This window comes from Pseudorca crassidens, chromosome 16 (genome assembly GCF_039906515.1).
Source record: "Pseudorca crassidens isolate mPseCra1 chromosome 16, mPseCra1.hap1, whole genome shotgun sequence".
In the NCBI taxonomy this organism is placed as follows: domain Eukaryota; kingdom Metazoa; phylum Chordata; class Mammalia; order Artiodactyla; family Delphinidae; genus Pseudorca; species Pseudorca crassidens.
The window spans coordinates 82,110,877-82,131,004 of record NC_090311.1 but is presented as its reverse complement, the minus strand read 5'-3'; the positions used below and the strand labels follow the sequence as shown (position 1 = coordinate 82,131,004).

General features: G+C 44.8%; 2 protein-coding genes across 2 annotated transcripts; one reads left to right on the top strand and one right to left on the bottom strand.

Annotated features, from left to right (window-relative positions):
• Positions 1-1,529: 1,529 nt before the first annotated feature.
• EXOC8 (exocyst complex component 8) lies at positions 1,530-6,378 on the bottom strand. The gene has a single exon (XM_067711100.1). It carries the CDS (start codon positions 6,203-6,205, stop codon positions 4,028-4,030), a length of 2,178 nt encoding a protein of 725 aa, XP_067567201.1. The 5' UTR covers positions 6,206-6,378; the 3' UTR covers positions 1,530-4,027.
• A 54-nt stretch (positions 6,379-6,432) lies between these two features.
• SPRTN (SprT-like N-terminal domain) lies at positions 6,433-18,694 on the top strand. Its single transcript, XM_067711101.1, has 6 exons — positions 6,433-6,617; positions 6,749-7,023; positions 8,039-8,138; positions 12,009-12,137; positions 14,860-15,127; positions 16,375-18,694. The coding sequence occupies exons 1-6, from the start codon at positions 6,615-6,617 to the stop codon at positions 17,106-17,108; spliced, it is 1,509 nt and encodes a 502-aa protein (XP_067567202.1). The 5' UTR covers positions 6,433-6,614; the 3' UTR covers positions 17,109-18,694.
• Positions 18,695-20,128: the final 1,434 nt, after the last annotated feature.

Sequence of the window (20,128 nt, the reverse complement as noted above, 5' to 3'; positions counted from 1 at the left end):
TTTCTAGAAATGTGTCCTAAGACACAGTCGCACAGGTAAGCAAAGATACATGCACAGAGAGCTTTTTTCGGGATTTTTGGCAATCCTGAAAAAAACCTGAAGACAGCAAAGTAATTGGAAAGCGTGCAATCCTGACAGATCCATTCATTGTGATTGAGTGCTGTTCAATCACAGAAAAATCCAGCCCGGTGAGGTACTGACGTGAGCAGTTCTGAGAAATATTGAACTGGTGGCACTCGAGTAGGAGCAAGAGGCTCAACAGTAGGTGCCGTACAGTTCAATTTCTGGGGAAAAGATGTATGAGAAACTCTTACAAGTGGCACCTATGCTGAGGGGGTCACCGGGGGCTCGGGCAGGATGACGTGGACTTTTTACCTCCTGCCCTCTGCATGATGGAAGCTTCCTTAGTAGGGATGAGTTACAGACACAGCGTTCCTCTCCTCAAATCTCTAGCACATCTGCAACGGCGCTGTGACAGTGACATTACTCCACAAGACTGTCCCAAGCACGCACGCGCTCCTGCTGCATGTCTTTGCTCACACTTGCACGCCCATCTTCCTTGCACACCTAAATCTCGTCCCCTCTTCCAGGACCTGCTCCAAGGCCAACAATTCCACGAGGCCTTTCCAAACTCCTCAGAATAACACTGCTCTCATCCTTCTCAGCATTCCCATGGGACTTAAACTGCGACACGCAGGTTTTTTGGTCGTTTTTTTTTTCCCAACACGGTTTGCAATTATTCAATTATTTATTGATAAACGAATTAATTTTGCTGAATTTAATTTGCAACAGTTTTGCCTTTAATTTGCTAATTTATTTTTTCCAAGTTTTTATTTTCTATTTTCACCAATTTTTAAGCATATTAAGTGAAAGCATGCTTAACTTTCTTTTGTCCTCCCCACCCGCATTTTAGTCAATGTGAGGCATAGCATTCGTTAAATACTGTTAAATCAATTATACGTGATAGTTCCCGCAATATCCACGTATTATTTAAAAAAAAAAAAAAAAAGACCCTTGTCATTTATGATCCTAGTTCCTAGGTCATATAGCCCACATTATATTTTCTTCACTTAAAGATGTGCAGATGGTATGAAACCCACTTTTTATATTTTTATTTTTACTTATTTATTTTTGGCTGCGCCCCGTGGCGTGCGGGATCTCAGTTCCTTGACCAGGGATCAAACCCACGCCCCCCGCATTGGAAGCGTGGAGTCTTAACCACTGGACCGCCAGGGAAGTCCCTAACACCCAGTTTTTAGAGTAAATTCACATTTTATACATCTGAAATCTCCCACTCAAGGGAATCCTAAAAAGTTGCCATCTGACTTAATTCACTTAATTCTGATAGTAGCAGAACACTTACTTAAATAAGCTAACAGTTTTGTACCTATTACTCCTCATATAGAAAAACAAAAACTAGAAAACAACCTAGGCTTTTAAAACATTTCAGTAACATGAACATAACAATATTAAATCCTCATTAAAGAAAATAAATATAACATTGTAATATCAATCGATTTTATCCAGTGTAAGAAAAATGTTCAGCTTTATTTTGGTAAAACATCTCAGATTCCCTCAGATCACAGCATACCAATAAGCAAAATGTACACATACTGATTTTATAGTACACGTCAAGTCCCGAATTCCCAATCCCAGGAAAGCAAGTTGCAAAGTACAAGTGCTGATGACAATGATAGGTAGTGTTTTAAACAAAAATAAGTGAGTTTTCAGCACTTAAGTGAAATGAGGCTTTTATCGAAAACAGACTTAATTCCACAGGGCATCTTTCTTCAACACTAATTAATTCAATCAAGTCTGATTTCAAGCTCAAGTGACAGTGTTACCTTCAAAGCAACCGAGACAAGGCAATCAACACTTAAGTGGTATAATACCGTATGTACGACATTTTGGGGCAATCTCTAACCGCATTCCATTTTCAGACCTTGTTTTGGTGTCGAACTAAAGAGAACTAGAGAGAAGAGCTCTGACCCCACTTGGAGGAAATGCAGCGAAATGCTCTGTCCTGGCACAAAGGCACGTTGCAACATCGATGGTCTTTAATCAACTTCCCACACGAACTGATTCACCAACAGCTTAATTCCTCCCGCTACAACTTTGATTAAGGAACACACAACTTTTAACAGAAGAAAGTTCTGTACTTCCAGTTTTAAAAAGCAGACAGTTCTGTGAAAAGGCTACCATTTAAATAGCATCTGAGAGCATACGCACTGAGGTTTTTAACACTTCATGCCGTAAGAGAAGTTTTCATTTCAGAAGTATCATTTCATGGACCCAGCATCAAATATTGACACAATACATGTTTCATACAATATAATTTTGGAAACTTTAAGTGGCACAAAATAATCATAAAATTTTTATCGAATTCAAGTTTCCAGTGATCTTAAAAAACAAAAAGGCAGATTATAGCTGTTTTTGTTCAACTGAGATATCCAGTTATGGTTATTATCTAGCAAATGCTAAAGTTATGTGAAAAAAAGGTCAAAGAAAATCTTTAACTTTGATAATTTTCAACCTTTTAGATATGCACAGCTAAATATAAAATGAGAGGCTCGTCTGGCATATGAGTAATTAAGTCAAGGAGCTTTACAACCCTAGCCTGCTATTAGAAGCTATTTTAGGTTTTACATAATTCCCAGAGTCTTAATACCACTATTTTCCTTCAGATAAAAGAAACGACCTTTTGAAGTCATCGGCATCAGAAATGACACTTAGGGACAAGAATCACAACCAGAGTTAGGGGAAAAATGGGTCTTAGCAGTTTCTCTCCCAGTATGAGGAAGGCCAGATAATCAAGATACAATGGATGCAAGTTTAGAAACCTAGGGAAGCTCAAATTTCTTTATTTTTGTTTACCAAACAATCTGAAGTAAGCATTATATTCAGTTTGAAAAACAAATAAAATTTAAAAATAAAACAAGAAATATGCAGCCTGGAGCATTTTAGGAGTCACCAAAGGTTTTTCCCCTCCTTCCTTTGGGCACACTGTCTCACTTTTCTGTGAGACGAAAAAACACTTACCCTTAGCCATGAAAAGCTATCCACTTAGCCACGAAAAAACAAAAACAAATCTCTGCTCAAAGCAGTCATACTTAAGAACACCGTGGGGTCTGCATAGGATTTTCCCTAATTTCCCACCCACCCAGACCCTGAAATCTGAAAACTTTTCTTCCACTTGCATGAAGTCTGCGCCACTATGTGTAACCCACACAAAAAGCGCTGTCAGGTTCTTCAATGTGTCTTGTTTATTTTTTTTAATATGATAAAAGGGAACTTCAGACAACTCAGAAATATGTTTAAAAAAATTTGATGATAGTTCTTAAGATTTTCAAGTAAATGCTCCCAAATCAAGTGTTATCAACCTGCTAATTGGCAGCTAAAAATGCTGAATCATTTAAATTACGTTGGAACTGCGTTTATGACAGCTTCCTCTTGTGCTCTGTAAGGATTGGAGTACTCAAGTCCACACACTAGCTACCTTCATGAAGGAATTCTTTTGACCAAAGTTTACCCTAAAACCAATTTCCTCAACTCCTTTCTTTCCCCCAAATTGTTCAAACACATTTTAAGGTGTGTAAGTATAGGGCACAGGGTGTTTTATATGGCACAGTACCCTTTAAGAAACCTAACATTTTTGTGAACGGGGAGACATTCACAACATACTTAAACTCTGTATTTACAGAAACTGTTTATTGGCGCTGCACAATCTGCACTGTGAGAACGTGTGTCGTGAGTCAAAGGATAAGCTGAAATGCTATAGTGTGACGATATATGCATTAGAGAGCTGCATAATTTAAAAGGAAAGCATATATTTTAATAATTCCAATGTTTTCGTCATATGGCCTTAACTTAACATTTTTTTTCTTTCTCCTTGTGATTTTGCACTTCTATCCGAGAGGGCATCTTTTATTTTTAAGACATGTTTGAGACTATAAAGAATACGCTACTGCAACTTAATATAAATAATCCATAAGCAATATACACGGATACACATAAACAGGTCCAGGCATCAGACCACTGACGTTGTACTTTCGGGATTCACACGCATCAGTCTCGATGCATTTCTCAGGTCCTGGAGTTGCTTGGCGGGTTTCCCCACACCCTCCTCAAACCTTTTCTCCACCACGGGGAGGACAGTTTCATACAGAAAGGATGCATTCTGCCTGATAAAAGCCTTCTTCTCTGGATCCTGCTCACATCGAAGACTGTAATCCACGTGCTGAACAGCAACCAAAATGATTTCCACCAGGCTCTCCAAAAGCACCATGTGCAGCTCCGGGAAATACAGCTTCAGGGCCTCTTCCAAGAAGCCCATGGTCTGTTTGGTGAAAGCAACCACCGTGTAACTGAGGTTCACCCAGCAGTCATCCCCCGTGTACTGCTCGAAGTTACCCACTCCACAGCTCTTCATCTCCTCTTTGAGTTTCCCCAGGGCCTCTGGAGTCATCAAGTTCATCCTCCTCCACATCTCCTCGGAGTTGCGATGCTTCGTGGCTTCGATGATGATTTCTTTGTAACTGTGTAGGGCCCCTTGGATGTCTTTCACCAGGAGGGCGTGGATGATGAAAGTGAGGTCTAGTCCGATGTCGCCCAGCTGCTGACAATGCTCCTTTGCCACTTTTACACACTCAGCCGCCGTGGAGAGGCTCTCCTTACTATCAAACACCTGCTTGCTAAAAGCATCCACAAACATGCCCATGGCTGACCTCGCCCAGACCACAAAGGCAGAGTAGCAGCCGCTGTCGGTGCCCGCAAAGTCCGTCTCAAATTCCCTGGCGGTCTCCAGAAGGCTGGTAAAGAAGACGTGGCAGAGCTTATGAATGTAGAGTAAAGTGGCACCTTCAATGCGAAGCTGGCGTATTGCAGTATGCACAGCTGCTGCCCTGTTTCTCAAAAACAGCTCACAAGCCTTCGTGCACTGGCCAAGCCGGATTAGCTGAGAAACCGCCCGGCGGGTAGCCTTGGGACCACCTCTCAGGGACCGATCCGGGGAGAGTTCAAACACTAGCACCTCAGTGAGCTGGCGGACACGCTCATCCACTCTGGCCCTTAGTTCTTTCACAGGAGGTGGGCTGGGCTTATCTTCCAGGTAACGGTTCAATTTATCCAGCAGGTCGACGGCCCCTTCAAAGTCCCTCTGGGCAATACAGACATCCAGGTCTTCAGGCAATTCCTGGATCCATTCCACTGAGAGGTCCACCTTCTCTTCTTCTGCCTCGGGAACAGCTGGTTCGCCGTCGTCTTCGTCCTCAAATGGGTTGCCAGCCTTGGAAGTCACCTGGGGTGGCCCTCGAGGGGCAGCTGCCTCCTCCTGCCCCCTGCGTCTTTTTTCACTGAGGGCCCTCTTGGTTTCCTCCAGCACTTCCAGCCACTCTCGTTTGATTTTTGCGTTTTCCGCTTGAAAAATACGGCTCTCAGGAAACATGAGCAGCTTGAACATGTCCTTCATGGGCGGGTTGTCCTTGACATTGACCACGGCCAAACCATCCAGGGGATAGAGGGCGTTGTAGCGATACATCCCCCGCCGCTGTGGCAGCCAGGTGGCCACCAGCAAACAGTCGTTCATGAGAAAGCCGTGCACCCGCTGCAGCTGGGCCATGTGGTCCGCCTCGTATTCCACCAGGTCCCCGTTGTACACCAGGTACTGTCCCGGCGTCTCCAGCAGGTGCCTGCAGCCTTCCACCTTCTCAAGCAGGGTGGTGAGAGTGCGCTGCTTTCCTTCCTCGCCTGGCCCAGAACTGTCGCGGGAGGCGCCCCCGGGGCTGGGGAAAAAGCCAGCCTGGCCCCGGAGGTGGTCGCGGACCCCCGCGCCGCCTCCCCCCTCCTCCCCTCCGGAGGCGGCGGCGGCCCCCGCGGCGGCGGCAGCCGGCAGCAGGGTAAGCGGGATGCTCTCCAGGCTGCTCTTCTGCTCGGTCAGCAGGTGACTGAGCTGGTACATCTCGCTCTCCAGGTAGGAGATCTCGCGGGCCGTCTCTATGAACTGCCGGTAGTTCTGGTAGACGTTGCGCTTCAGGTTCTGCGCCGTCTCCTCCGCCAGCGCCTGGATGCGCTGCCGGTGCTCCTGCAGGTCTCGGTCTCCGTCCGACTGCTGCGAGAGCTGCTTCACGTACAGCCGCGCCTCGAAGCCGCCCGACTCCAGCTGCCGCCGCAGGCGGCTCGCCCCGCTGTCTGACATCGCCATCGCCATTTCCGTCCGGACTCACGCAGTCCCTGTCACTATCGTCGTCGTCCGTGCCGCCGCTGTCGAGGCCCACCCAAGCCGGGTCCAACTCCAGGGCTGCGGAAGCAGGCTGCAAGAGAGACGAGTACGCCTGCGCCCGCGTATGAACTTCAGACACTGCGCCTACGCAAGAGGCCGGGCGCAGGCGTTGCGCCTGCGCAGCAGCGCCAGCGGCCTAGGGCGCATGCGCCGGAGAAGCTATTGCGGAAGCGAGTGGAGGGCGGGGCAGAGAGACGTAGGTGCTGCGCCAGAACCGAGCGTGACGTTGGTGTTTGACGTTACTCGCGAACCGAGAAGGCGGTAACCAGGTTTCTGAAACCTGCCTCCGGCTCAAGCCCTGGGAACCCAAGTTTTGAGCCCACTGGGACGTGCTGTCATGGTGAGTTCTTTTTTCTTTGAGCCCCAGAAGCTTTACTTCGGCGTCTGGGACAAGTTCCGTTCTCGTTGTCGGGGCAGTTTGTCTGAGTCTCGCGAGATCGGTGGGCTGACCCGTGGGCCGGCATCTCCTAGGAGGAGCTCGACCCGGCCGTCCGAGGCTCCGGTACGTGGAGTCCCCCGGCAGCCATGGATGAGGACCTGGTTTTGGCGCTGCAGCTTCAGGAGGAGTGGAACTTGCAGGTCTTGGAGCGCGACCCGGCCCAGGAGCCTCTGTCTCTGGTGGACGCGTCCTGGGAGCTGGTGGACCCCACCCCCGATATTCAGGCCCTGTTTATGCTGTTCAACGACCGTTTCTTCTGGGGCCATCTGGAGGCGGTCGAGGTGAAGTGGAGCATGCGAATGACGCTGTGAGTCCCGAGCCGCGCCGCGGGCGGGGGGCGCCGGCGGCCGCAGCTGGCGCTGAGGAGCTGGGGGCAGGTGGCCCCTCGGTCCTGTGTCCCTTCCCTGCCCTTCTCTGTCCCGCCCAGACAGCGTCAGGGGAGCCCTGTGGCCCACCCCGCGGCGGTTTGGCTGGTAAGGGGACGTTCCTTGGCGTTAGAACGATGAGCTGACCGTTTTCTGATGGGGCTTACGGGAGCGCTTTAGGACCCAGGCGGGAGAAGCAGCCGGAAGCTGACCCCGGGAAAGGAGGCCGGGGCCGCGGCTTGCTTTCTTCCCCGGGACGCGTGCAGTCTCTGCCGGGCTCGGCGGGTACCGCCGCTGGGCCGCGAGCTCGCGGGTCAGGGTGGGGAAGGGGCGGCGTTTCCCTACTTCTGGGTCCAGGGGCTCTTCGGGGCGGGGGGCGGCGGGGTGCGTCTCAAAGCAGCCCTTTCCGGCACGCCGAGTCCGGGAAATGCCGGCTCCAGGTAACTTGCTGCTGCGTACGAACGGAGTTGAGAAGTTGACAGTGCGGTTCGAGGCCACCGCGCTTGCTCTTGGATGGAGGCGAAGCGCCCTGAAGAGATGAAGGTACGACACGGAAGTGTGTTTCTAGTGCCATGCTGCTGCGTATGTGGGTTTCCTCGACACTTCTGGACACAGGCTGCTGGAGACCTGGCCGTTACCGCCACCGACGACTGACCGACGGTGGCGTGTAGGGAGGAGGCAGGGAGCGGCAGAACGGGACGGCCTTCTTCGAGCTCTTACGGCCCGGCTGGGGTTCGGGGAGTCCCTGCTGCTCAGGTGCCTCCCTAACTGGCGCGGAAGGCAGGGGCCGCCCCTCCGAGCGGCTGCGCGTGCGCTCTCGAGAGAGCGCCCCTCCCCCCCGCCCGAGAGCCCTCTCAGTCTGGACCGTTGGAGAAGGAACCGGCGGTTGCCCTTTCCCGTCCGCTTCCCTTTCGCGTATCTTTGCTAAGCGACCGTTTTGTGGTGGTTGTTTTCCAGGTGCGCTGGGATATGCAGCTACGAAGGCAGGGGCGGAATGTGTTCCATCCGCCTCAGTGAACCCCTCTTAAAGTTGAGACCAAGAAAGGATCTGGTGGAGGTATTCTTTGCGTGAACCCGATGCTTAGCTCAGTAATTTAGAAACGCTTGTTACTGGTTTAGACTGCTGTAAATTAATTTGTGCACGTGAACAAGAAAAAACCCGTTTTCCCTCACTGCGAACTTTTATTGTGGGGCAGATAATAGTGATTACCTTATATTCTTATCGTGTTTCGAAAATAGAGGCTTTCAGGTAAGTCACCCAATGTGATCTTTACGGTAATCCTGTTTATGTTCACGGTGTGTTCTCATTTTATAAATGAGATAATCAAGGTTCAGAGAGGCAAAGTGGTTGGTTTAGAAGCAGAGAAAAACTTAGGATCCAGATCTTTGTATTGAGACACACAGATTCTCCTGTGTTCAGCCACCATGGTGTCCTCCCAGGACGTGTAGCTGACTGGCAGAACAAAGCAGCGTGAGGGCACGCTGCGTATCTAGAGCTAGTGGTCACTCCTGCTAGCAAAACGGAGCCGTGGGAGCTGTCAGAGTATGTTTAGTGGAGTCGAATAGTTGCCTGAAGATCCCCAAGATACAGCCAGTGTGAGTGGTCTTGCCCCAATTATATCACCTGCAACATACGCACTAGAGGGCATAGGTGGTAGAGAAATACCACCTGTGGTATAGGTGGATGGGAAATAAGTTAAAACATGCTTGGAAATATGTTTTTAAGGGTAATAAAAGGTAATGGGTTTCACAACAATGTGAATGTACTTAGCACTACTGAACCGTACACTTAAAATGGTTAAGGTGGTAAATTTTATGTTACTTTTTTTTTTTACCACAGTTTTAAAAAGGTAAATAGCCACTAAATGTAAAATGGTACAACAGAAATAACCCAATTAATAAGAAAGAAAGGAATAAAGGAACAAAGCCCAGATGAAATAAAGAGAAAGGTGGACATAAAAACAGCAGTTATTATGTTAAATGTAAATGGATTAAACACTCCAGTTAAAAACATGAAACGACGTCCTAGATTAACAGAGACATGCTTAAGATAAAGACACACATGTTAAATATAAAAGGATGAGAAAAAGCATATCATCTAAATACTAGACAACAGAAAGCTGCTATGGCTTTATTAGTATTAGTTTAAAGATTTTAAGGGAGGGAGTTTTACTAGAAAAAAGGGAGACATTTTATAATGATAGAATAATTTATTAAATAAAAACACATAATGACCCTAAAAGTAATAACATAGCTTTAAACGACATGAAGCATCAATTAGCAGAAACAAAAAGAGAAATAATCAATCCACATAGTTGCAGGTGTTAACACAACTCCGTTGGTAATTAAATGAATAAGCAGAAAAAAAAATAGTGAAAATGAAAAAACAAAAGTTGAACAATATGATTAACCAGATCAACCTTACCAGGAGCCCTAATTGGAACAGCCCTAACTGAAAACTGCTTCATGAATATTTGTTGCATAAATGATTAAATTAACACGTGAACAGTTTTTATCTTTTTAAGGTAATGGGCAAGAAGAAAATGGGAAATAGGTGCTAATGCTTCAAGTGAGCACTTGCTGTTGGCAGAAAGTTCTAACATCAGATCAGGAAGGTGGACAGAGGAAGAATAGGGGGACTCTGGCCCGTATTGAAAGTAGCTGCCTGCATTATCATCAGTAGGACTCAGAAAAGGAAAAGACTTCAACTGCTTGAGGAGGCCAAGAAAAGCTTCAGAGATGTGGGTTTTATTACTAGTAACATCACCACGCCTACTGCGTGCCGGACTACCCTGGTTATTGTAGCGTTCGCCTTTACCACAGCCCTGCAAGATTCGGGTATCTCCATTTTAAGGGTGAGGGGCAAGTGTAACTTGTCCAGGGTCACGTGGATCACGAATACCAGATCCTCGCTTTAGGCTCTGGATTCCCTGGCCCTAAAGCTCTTGTCCTGTCCCCTTAGAACTGTTACCACTGCAAACTAAAACATGGGGGTGAACCTGACAGGACAGGTTGGATTCTCACATGTACACATAGTAGAGGAGACTATCTTGACAGAAGGAACGGGAGTGCTGTGAACAGAAGCGAGGCCACTAAACTTACGGCATGTTTAGGAGCAGAAGTACTTGTTTTTGGCCAGATATAGAACAGTGGTGGGAAATAGAGGTATTTGGGGACCATGCTGTGTAGAGCCTAAATGTGGAAAATGGTAGATATATAAAAATAGAAGTGTTCAGTACAATGCCATGTCCCATTTTCGAGATGTGTTTAAATTGGACCAAAAATCAGGAACCTAAGTAGTTTCTCCTTTCTGAGAATAGTTATCATTATTTTAGAATGTTGAGAGACATCTGAAATGTAGAATGGCCTTTGACTCTAAGTCTCAGTAGAGTGGCATTTTCTTGAAAAGATAGAGTGGATAATTTTAAAGGGATGGTTTCATAATGACCAAGTTAAAATGTTTGATTCTCCCATTTTGCTGTTCAGCATAATTTTGTAAGACTAAAATTCATTAATGCCAGTCTAGTTCTTCTGATGGAAATTCTTTTTTTCACAAAACTATGGAGGATTATGAAAAAGGTATGCTTTTGAAGACCTTTATGATTTTCACTTTTTGTATTCACTTTTTTTTAGAATAAAGTATGAAATAGCAGCCTTAAGTGCTTTTGTTAACTTTGCACCTAAACTGCTGCATCCTTGGTGTGGAATGAGCAGGTTTTACTGTTTGTTTTAAATTTTTACATGATTCAGAATCCCAAAACTATAGAAAGCTGTACACAAAGAAATCTTGATCTCCCCCATCCCTCTATTCTGAACTGTCTACCTACTAAAGGATACTGTTATTAGTTTCTTTTTTCTATCGTTGTTCTGTTTTGCCAATATTTATATCCACTCTTATGCCCTCCCCACCACATAGCATACTTCTTACACAAAATTCTGTGTATACTCTTCTGTACTTTGCCTTTTTTCATTAAAATGATACAGTCTGTAGCCTCCTCCAGATCATTTCATAGAGAAATTTTTCTTTCTTTTTTATGGCCGCATGGAATTCCATTATGTGGCTCTTCTTTCAACAAGGCCCCTGTTGCTAAACACTGTTCTCACTCTTTTGCTTTTGTAAGCAGTGCCACCGAGAAAATACCTCATATGTGCGGCCTTTCATTTTAGTCTGGGTATTGCTGAGTTCAACGATAAATGGATTTGTAATTTTGTTAGATGTTATCAAATTCTCCTCCCCAGGGAGAGGAGAATTTGTACCATTTTGCACTCCTACCAGTGATATATGGGAGTGCTTATTTTCCCTTAGCTTTACTAATGGTGTCAAACTTTAGGAGTTTTACCAGTCTTGATAAGCAAGAAGTGGTATACTAATGTATTAATTTGCATTTCTGTTTTTATAAATGACGTTGAACGTTTTTCACATGTTTATGGATCATATATGTTTCATTTTCTCTGACCTGTTCATGACATTTGCCTATTTTAAAATTGTATTGTTGGTCATTTCCCTGTGGACTTCTAGGAGTTTTTTATATTTTAGGAATTAATAGGCTGTGAGACGGTTGCACATATATTTTTCTGAGTTTCTTTTTTCGCTTTACTTATAAAATTTTTTCCCCATACAGAATTTTAAAATTTTCATGTAGTTGGATTTGTCAGTCTTTTCTACTGGATTTTTATTAATAATTAAAAAGGCTTTCTTTGAACAAGAGTTCTTAGCCTGGGACCTACAGAGCTTTGAATATTATAGAGACAAAGTTTTGTGAATGTGTGCTTATGTAAGTTTTCTAGAAAGATCGTTCATGACTTTGTTCAGTATCTGAACGGAGTCTGTGATCCAAAGAAGGTTAAGACCCCAGGTAGAGTAAGTAAATGCATTTTTATTTTCAAAAGCACCATAACAAATTAATTTGACTGTTCTCTGTTTCAGACCCTCTTGCATGAAATGATACATGCCTATTTATTTGTCACGAATAACGATAAAGATCGGGAAGGGCACGGCCCAGAGTTTTGTAAACATATGCGTCGCATCAATCGCCTGACGGGAGCCAATATAACGGTATATAAAGCCACACACATTTTCAATATTCAGCAGTTACTCATTCAGCACTTCCTGAACATAGAGAACTGGGTAGAAACGAATACTATGTTTGAGGATTTTCCACAGCAAGTGAGAGGCCCAGAGAAGCTGCCTGGCCTGTCGAGGACCACGCAGGCGAAGGGCGGCCGCACCAGCGGTACCCTGGTGCCTCCAGCCCCAGCGAGGGCAGCACGTTGCACAGGGTTGCTGCAGGCCTGCGCACCTCTCTTCTGGACCACTACAGTCCGCTCCTAATTTTGTTGCCTCGTCGTGTCCTCCTCCAGTCTGTCCCATATTCTGCCACCATTTCATATGTCATTCCCTTCTTCAGAAGTCTTGATTCGTGTTTCTGCATGATATTGTAGGAGATGGCGGAGCCTGGGGTCAAAAAAGCAGGAAGAGTCAGGTTGCTTGCGTCCAGATGCTGGTGCCACTGATTCACTGTGGGACCCGCAGATTTCTTCTGCGCTTCAGTTTACTCGCGTGAAAGGAGGGTAGTGACAGCACCTACCTGTTGGGTCCTGTGAGGCTTAGAGGAAGTACGTGCAAAACGTTTTAGCACAGTTTGAGTACTCATTAAATATTAGTTGTCTTTGTTATTACTGATTCATTTTTTCAGATAACCTTGCTCTTCCCTTTCTCTTACCTTCTGCAGCCGCCCTGCTTATGTCTTAACGTTTCTAACTGGACTTTGCACCTCCGTGCCTGTCCTCATATACCCTCTTCCTAAAAGATGCCACTTCTCCCATTTTCTGTCAAAATGATCTCCATCTTTACAGTGAGATGCAGCTTCTCCCTCCTTGGGACCTGCTCGGCAGATGTTTAACCTTTTACACTCCTTTATTCTGCTTTCATACCTCTCACGGGGCGGCTCTTGCCTGTCCTTACATACCTCTGCATGAGATGTGTAGTGCAGTGTCTCTACAGGCGCTTAGCAAATATGGAATTGAATGGAACCAAACAGAAATATTAATTCCTACAAAGATTAAATGCCTTGGTGTGTTTAGATATTTCCTTCCTTTAAAAGGCAACAAAGGCCAGTGTGATGGAAAGCGAGAAGTGCTGACCCTCCGTGTAGTATTCTCTAGCCGTCAGTTTAATTTTCTAGAGAGCTCATTTAATTACCGGACAGAGTTCCTTCAACATCAGGGAAGTGGCTGGCATTAACGCAATCACATAAAATCCAGATTAGCACAAGAATTACGGAGTTGCTAGTGTAAAAGACTTAGTTTCTTCATCAGAATTCACACTTTAAGCAAAATCCTAGTATACTTCCTGTTGTTCAGCTGGAAGAGGATATGCCCTTTTATCTTGGATGTCTGTGTGTTTTCATCTAGGAGGTTTTAGCAGGTGGACACCCCTTGCTTTCACGGGTTACATCACATTATAGCACACTCCACAGGGCATCCACATTGAGAACAATTTTATTTTAGTGACTACATTGTTAAAAAGTTACATCCCCAGGCTATAGGAATTATGGAAGCTGCAAGCAAAACAGATCCAGTTCGCTGTGGTCTTTGCCACTGAATTGTTAAGCGGAGTGTTCTCAACATGAGAGAGCGGGCAGGGTCTTACAGGCCTCCTCGCTCCCAGACCCTCTGTCCTCCAGTCTCTTCTGCACCTACCATAATTTGCGTTGTTGGCGTGCTTGCCAAATAATAGAGTTTGTTTGCTTATGATGGAGAGATGGTGATTATGAAACTATTTATCTGTAGAGTTATATAGAAAGCTTAGCATTCTTTCCCACAAGGGGACTTTACTAAAGAGTTAAATGCCTTGGTTTAAACAAACAAAACTCATATGCTGTGCTCCTTATATAAACAGTAACGTTTCACTGAGAGGACAGGAGGAAAAGGTGCTCAGTCCTTCAGGAGTATCCGTTTCAGACGGTACCCTGCCGTCCTCAGTACTCCCGAGGTGGGGGGGCTATGGCCGTCCTGTCTGTCTCCTGCTTAGGTTCTAAGTAATATTTCATCTAGAGGGTGAAACAGACGGATCCTGTTGAAGGACTGAAAAGCACATTTACAGAGAATTTTATTTGACTCGAAGCTTTTTACTCAGCAAACACTGAGCACCTTCCCTGTGCCAGGCGGTAATAGCCACTAGGGGTACAGGCTGAGAACTTTCAAGTCCTGGAGAGCTTTTCACCTATAATCAGATAAAATGATAGCCCGAAGCCTTATTATGAAGAAATGGGCGGAGCCGGGCGCATGTGCGGGGCGGGTTTGACAGACGCTGCACGAGGTTTGGGTCCAGCATTTACAGGAAACAGTCCTCAGGACCCTTTGTTTACTTACAGGGGAAGATTTCAGCTTGGCAGTGGGAACAATTCTTATTTATTACAGCATTATATAAAATCTTGTCTTTATCCTAGTTTTTCATCGTTTAGAAATAGGGGTTCTAAAACTTTTAGCATTTATAGAAGCTTTTTGGGTTTTTTTTTAATTTTCTTCTAGTCTCACCTTTTTCTATCTTTACACAGTTTATGAAGCACTAAATTAAGTGCTGCTGTTTCCCATTAAAATGAACTTTTGAAGAGAAGCTAAATATCGTTACTGTCTTTCCCAAAACACAACTTCAGAAAGCTCTGGGAAACTGGAAAGTTGAAAAAGGGGGCGGGGGGCTGCTTATATATTGCTTGTATATTCTCTTACACTTGTTAACCTGCCTGCTTAACGCTGACAACTTCGTCTCGACCCAGGTGTACCATACTTTCCACGACGAGGTGGATGAATACCGGCGACACTGGTGGCGCTGCAATGGGCCGTGTCAGCACAAGAAGCCATATTACGGCTACGTGAAACGCGCCACCAACAGGGCACCCTCTGCCCATGACTACTGGTGGGCTGAGCACCAGAAAACCTGTGGAGGCACCTACATAAAAATCAAGGAACCAGAGAGCTACTCAAAAAAAGGCAAAGGAAAGACAAAACCAGGAAAGCAGCCAGTATCAGAAGCAGAAAATAAAGGTAACTCTGCTTATGTGCTCCCAACTTTTCCGCGGCTGTGGCTGTAACGCAGACAGTACTGTCCATCAGGGACCTGGCATTAGGTAAGCTTAAGGATTGTTTCTAGTGTAGACGTTTTCAAGTGTGGACTCAAGGGAAAAAAAAAAATCCCGTTGTCCATGAAATGGTGGTAGAAAACTATCCTCTGCTGTATACACATGTGAGTAAAAGTAGAAGTAGTTTCCACTGCTGAAATTTGAGGGTGAAGTCCCTTTCCCTGTCCTGACTCACTGGGTCATTAGGATAGAAACAGAAGGCAAAGACTGTCCGAATGAAAACAGTAATTCAGATAACAATGCCCGGAATAGAAGTCCTAGCTACACCCCTTCCTATCAGTTGGAGTCTATCCAGGTGACTTCTGTTGATGTATGTATTTTCATTGGGAGAATGGGGAAAGGATATGACATGTATTACGCTAGTACTTCATCTTCAGGATTTATCCCTTTCCTGTGCAGTTCAGAGTTACTGCCTTTTTTTTTTTTTTAACTTTTTTTAGCTCTGTAATCTCACTTTTTTTTTTAAAGTCTTTATTGAATTTGTTACAATATTGTTTCTGTTTTGTTTTGGTTTTTTGACCTGGAGGCATGTGGGATATTAGCTCCTTGACCAGGGATCGAACCTGCACCTCTTGCATTGGAAGGCGAAGTCGTAACCACTGGACCGCCAGGGAAGCCCCTAGAGTAACTGCCTTTTGAAGGGGTAACAAGGTTACTAAAGTTAATGCTTCTTCCCTTGGGAAGTTGTGGATTTGATGTGATAAGGACTCACAGACATAAGCTATATTTCTCATATCTGAAGTGTTCATTAGTAAGTTGAGAAGCTATAGAAGAATTTATGTGGAGAGATTTTATGCCCTCAGTTTTGTGAGTTGGGAAGATAAGAACGTGGTAGCAGATTTTTCGCTTCTGGAATGACACTTAAGAATACTAAAAGCAATTTTCAAGGTAGAAGTTACTTTGCTGTTGATGTTTGTGTGATAGAACTGCTTATCTAAATATGAGAGGGTGTTTTTGTCCTTTATGTTTTCTCAGTACCACAGCTTTCGGACTGCTGAGGATTGTCCGTCTCCCGTCAGTAGATAATTACAACATAGTTCTAATGCAGAACAGAAGTAGTATTTCTTCATTTGGAAAAGCTATCCATTAGCTTAATATTTGTTATGGTATTGATTTTGAGCCAAGGAAGAATCTTATTTGCTTCTTTTGCAGGTAAACCGAACAGAGGGGAGACACAGTTGTTAATCCCTTTCAGTGGGAAAGGGTATGTTCTAGGGGGAACCAGCAATTCGCCTTCATCTGGGAAATGTCTCACTTCACATGCTGTTAAAACCCAGGATCTTTTAAATCAGGACCATTCAGCAAATGCCTTAAGACCCAATTCGAAACCTGAGGTGACATTTGAACAGAACGGCTCAAGTGGGAAAACTTCCTTAGTCTCCGCTGCTCGCAGTTCCAGTCACCAAAGTGTTTTAAGCAACTACTTCTCGAGAGTATCGGTCTCCAAGCACAAGGCTTTCAGAAGTGTGAGTGGGTCTCCGATGAAAAGCCTCACGGTTGGTGACATCGCTAAAAACTCGGTCTCTTCTAGTTCTCAAAGGAGGGTGACATCTTCTAAGATATCCCTAAGAAGTCCTCTAAAAACAGTGGAATCGACATCTGTGACTGCACCCCAGGTTGCAGGTGGGCCTGAAGATCAATTCCCAAGTAAACGCCCCAGGCTCGAAGACAGGACTGTTTTCGACAACTTTTTTATCGCGAAAGAGCAAACACAGAGTGGTGGTAACGATCCAAAGTGTGGTTCACGTCCTATAGCTGCAACGCAGAATGCCAGCAGTTCATCTAGTCAGAGCAAAATGGTTCACTGTCCTGTTTGTCAGAGTGAAGTTTTGGAGTCTCAGATTAATGAGCACCTGGACTGGTGCCTTGCAGGTGATAGCCTCTAAGTCAAAAGCTGAAAAAAATCTCTGAAAAATGAATGGGTCTCACATGTCCCACCCGTATTACCTCATAGCACAGTGTCAGCCGCTCAGGAATTCCTGGTTAGTGCTAAGATTTGCAGATTATAACCTAGTTCACCCATATTAAATGTTCTATTTTATATATACATATATGAGATTGTAACTTAAACTGTTTTATGTCTGAGGGTGCTATACTCACTCGTAGGTGTACTGTAGCCCAGAGTTGCTTCTGGGTGCATACATGTATAATTTTTAGATACTTTTGTTCTTTCTTTTAAAAGTATTTAAATCTGTTAATCTTTTTAATTTGCATATTTTCCTTAAAATAGTCAGTGAGGAATCCTGTCAGGTGTTTGGTTAAATTCCTTTATTAATATTAAAACTCATTCCCAGAACTGGTAATATTCATAGTATCGGACATATTGACCAAAAATACAACCTAGTTGTTTTCCGGTACTCAAGGCTTTTGGTTTTTCTTCAAAATTTTAACAGGAAATACATTTCCTATATTATAAAGATTTTTATTTCTCTGTTTCACTAAAAGGTGGCAGCAGGTTTAAGGTTAAAGTAGGTAAGCAGAGTAAAATAAATGCCTTTTGGAACATTGCTGGTAACAAATAGCCAGTGTAATTCTGTGGGCCAGGGTTGAGCTTTAGCGAAATGACTGGTTAAAACTCAGTACTAAGTAACGGCATATAGAACATAACCAAGTTGCCTAGTTTATGTACAAGTGGACCATCATCTGGAAACAGTATTATGAACCTTAAGCCAAAGTTGAAACCATTTAGGAATACCATTTGTGTATGTAAAAAATTATATTTCTTTTAAAAAGCATTCTTTTCCACGTCCCAGCAAAGGGACAGAGATAGTTTGGTCAGCTTACTTTGTCTCATGGCTCTGCCGCCAGTGTGTTGGCATATTTTCAGGGCCTTAGTTCACAGGTTTTCTTTTTCTTAACTTTGTTGCAACACGACTTTACATCCGTAAGGTGCAGCTGGGTTCCCCGCTGAGTGACCACTACGCAGGTGCAGTTAGAGAGCATTTCAGTTGCCATGAAGTGTCCTTATGGGCAACTCTCGCCAGCCAACACCCACCACCCCAGAGTAACCAATGTTTTCGTCTGTCACCACGGTTAGTTTAGCTTGTTTTTAAACACTATGAAGTAGTACCTTTGTTGCTATGGGTAGCAGAAGTTCAGTCTTTTCATTGCTCTGTAGTATTTCTATGAATGTGCCCGAGTTTATCTATCATTCTGATATTAATGGACATTGCAATTATCTCCAGTTTGGGGCTGGCCATTCTGAATAACGCTGCTAAGAACGTTCTTACTCATTTCTGCTGAGCATATCCCCAGTCTGGAATGCAGGGTCACCAGGTGCATTTATGTTTAGCTTTAGTAAATGCTGCCAGTTTACAGTCCTGCCCGCAGTGTATGAGAGCTTGTCACTCAGCAGTCTTAACGCTGTTGTCAGTCCTTTTCATTTTAGCCTGTCTGGTTGAGTGTTTACGAGTTTTGATATTTCTTAAGCATGAAGTTAAACAATAGTATTTAATAAATATTTATAGATAAATGACTTAAAATGTGTATTATGTTGAATATATACCGTTACACTTTCATAGAGGATCATTTTCTCTACTTCAATTTAACAAATTTTGTGCAGTTTAACACTTTTTGGGGGCGGAGGGGTGCAAAACCGTACAAGGTTCTGGGGCTGTGAAGTAAGTAAGAGCCCGAGTCCTCAAGGAGCTTTACAGCCTAGTCGGGGAGTGAGACAAGCAGAGGTGGTTTCAGCGCAGTAAGTGCTCTGACGGGCTTCTGCCGGCGCTGCGGGAACTTAAAGACGATCAGCAGAACAGCCCAGGGCTTCAGGGGACGGAGGGACAAGTTCTGCATCAGGCTGAGTCTCCTAGGGCCAGTCAGGGTCGCCTGGGGTCGGGGTGGGGGATAGAAAGGGCCTTGCAGAGAAGGAACACGAAGGCTTGGAAACAGACCGGCACGTTCGACTGGGAGAACGAAGCTGTTCCAAGTGGACGGAGTGTATGTAAGATGTGAGGGGTAAGATGGCAGGAGAAGGGCTGCAGACAGGACAGGTGTACGCAGAGCCTGAGGGCAGAAAGACCCATCCGTCCGTCACGTTCTGTGCTTTACATCCAGTTTGTATGGCCATCTGCTGATTCAGGTAGGGCTGGTGCAGTGAGGGTTGGGAAGGCTTGTAAGCCAGCCAAGAACATTCGAGAAGTGTTTTGACCAGTTCTCCGGGGGCAACAGAGACAGGAGGAAGAAAGGGGGGCAGTGGCAGGGAAGGAGAGAGGATGGGTTCGAGAAATAACTCAGGTTGTAAAATCAAGAGCTGGTCAGTTTTAAGGGATGATGGGAATGTTAGTTGGCAAGAAAACAAGTTAATTTTAAATTTGGGATTAAATAAGCCTTCGCATCAATCGCTCAGAATTCTGATACTCCCCAGTCTGTCATTTATATTAGAAAAATAGTTTTCTGTTGTTGGTTTGTTTTTCCCTTTTAAAGCAAGTTTCCTGTCCTGATAACAGTCATTTGGGGCCAACCTTTAAATGTTGTTGCCCTTCATGTTGGAGAGATGGGGTGGGAGAAGGGGAGCAGACTTGACTTCTGTAAAAATTCGGTGTTTTTTAAAGTCAAGGTTATACCATATCTAGCAAAGCAACTTCAGACTTAGAAAGTATAGTAGACTTTCACAGTAGACTGTACATGCGTGTGCTAACTGGAAATTATAAGGTGGGTGGGGATGGGGCAGATCTCGCAGAGTATCCCGTCGTCCTAAAGCGCTGAGCTTGTGGGGTTCCCCCCCCCAAAGCTTAGAGGAGTTTTAAGTAAATTAGAATGTCAAAGTGAAAGAGGCGCTGCATCTCCCTGCAGATTAGTACCCAGCTGGGATCCCGTGCCTGGGGCACACGCGGTATCTCCTCTCACTGGGCTGCTTGGTGAAAAAGCGGAAGTCTTTGCAGTTAGTCCTTATTGAGGGGCAGTG

Excerpts from the sequence above, each read along its gene's own strand:
- EXOC8 (XM_067711100.1), bottom strand. The coding sequence starts at position 6,205 with ATGGCGATGGCGATGTCAGACAGCGGGGCGAGCCGCCTGCGGCGGCAG.
- SPRTN (XM_067711101.1), top strand. Across the intron at positions 12,138-14,859 it reads TGACGGGAGCCAATATAACG|GTGTACCATACTTTCCACGA; the intron begins GTATATAAAGCC and ends GTCTCGACCCAG. Across the intron at positions 15,128-16,374 it reads ATCAGAAGCAGAAAATAAAG|GTAAACCGAACAGAGGGGAG; the intron begins GTAACTCTGCTT and ends CTTCTTTTGCAG.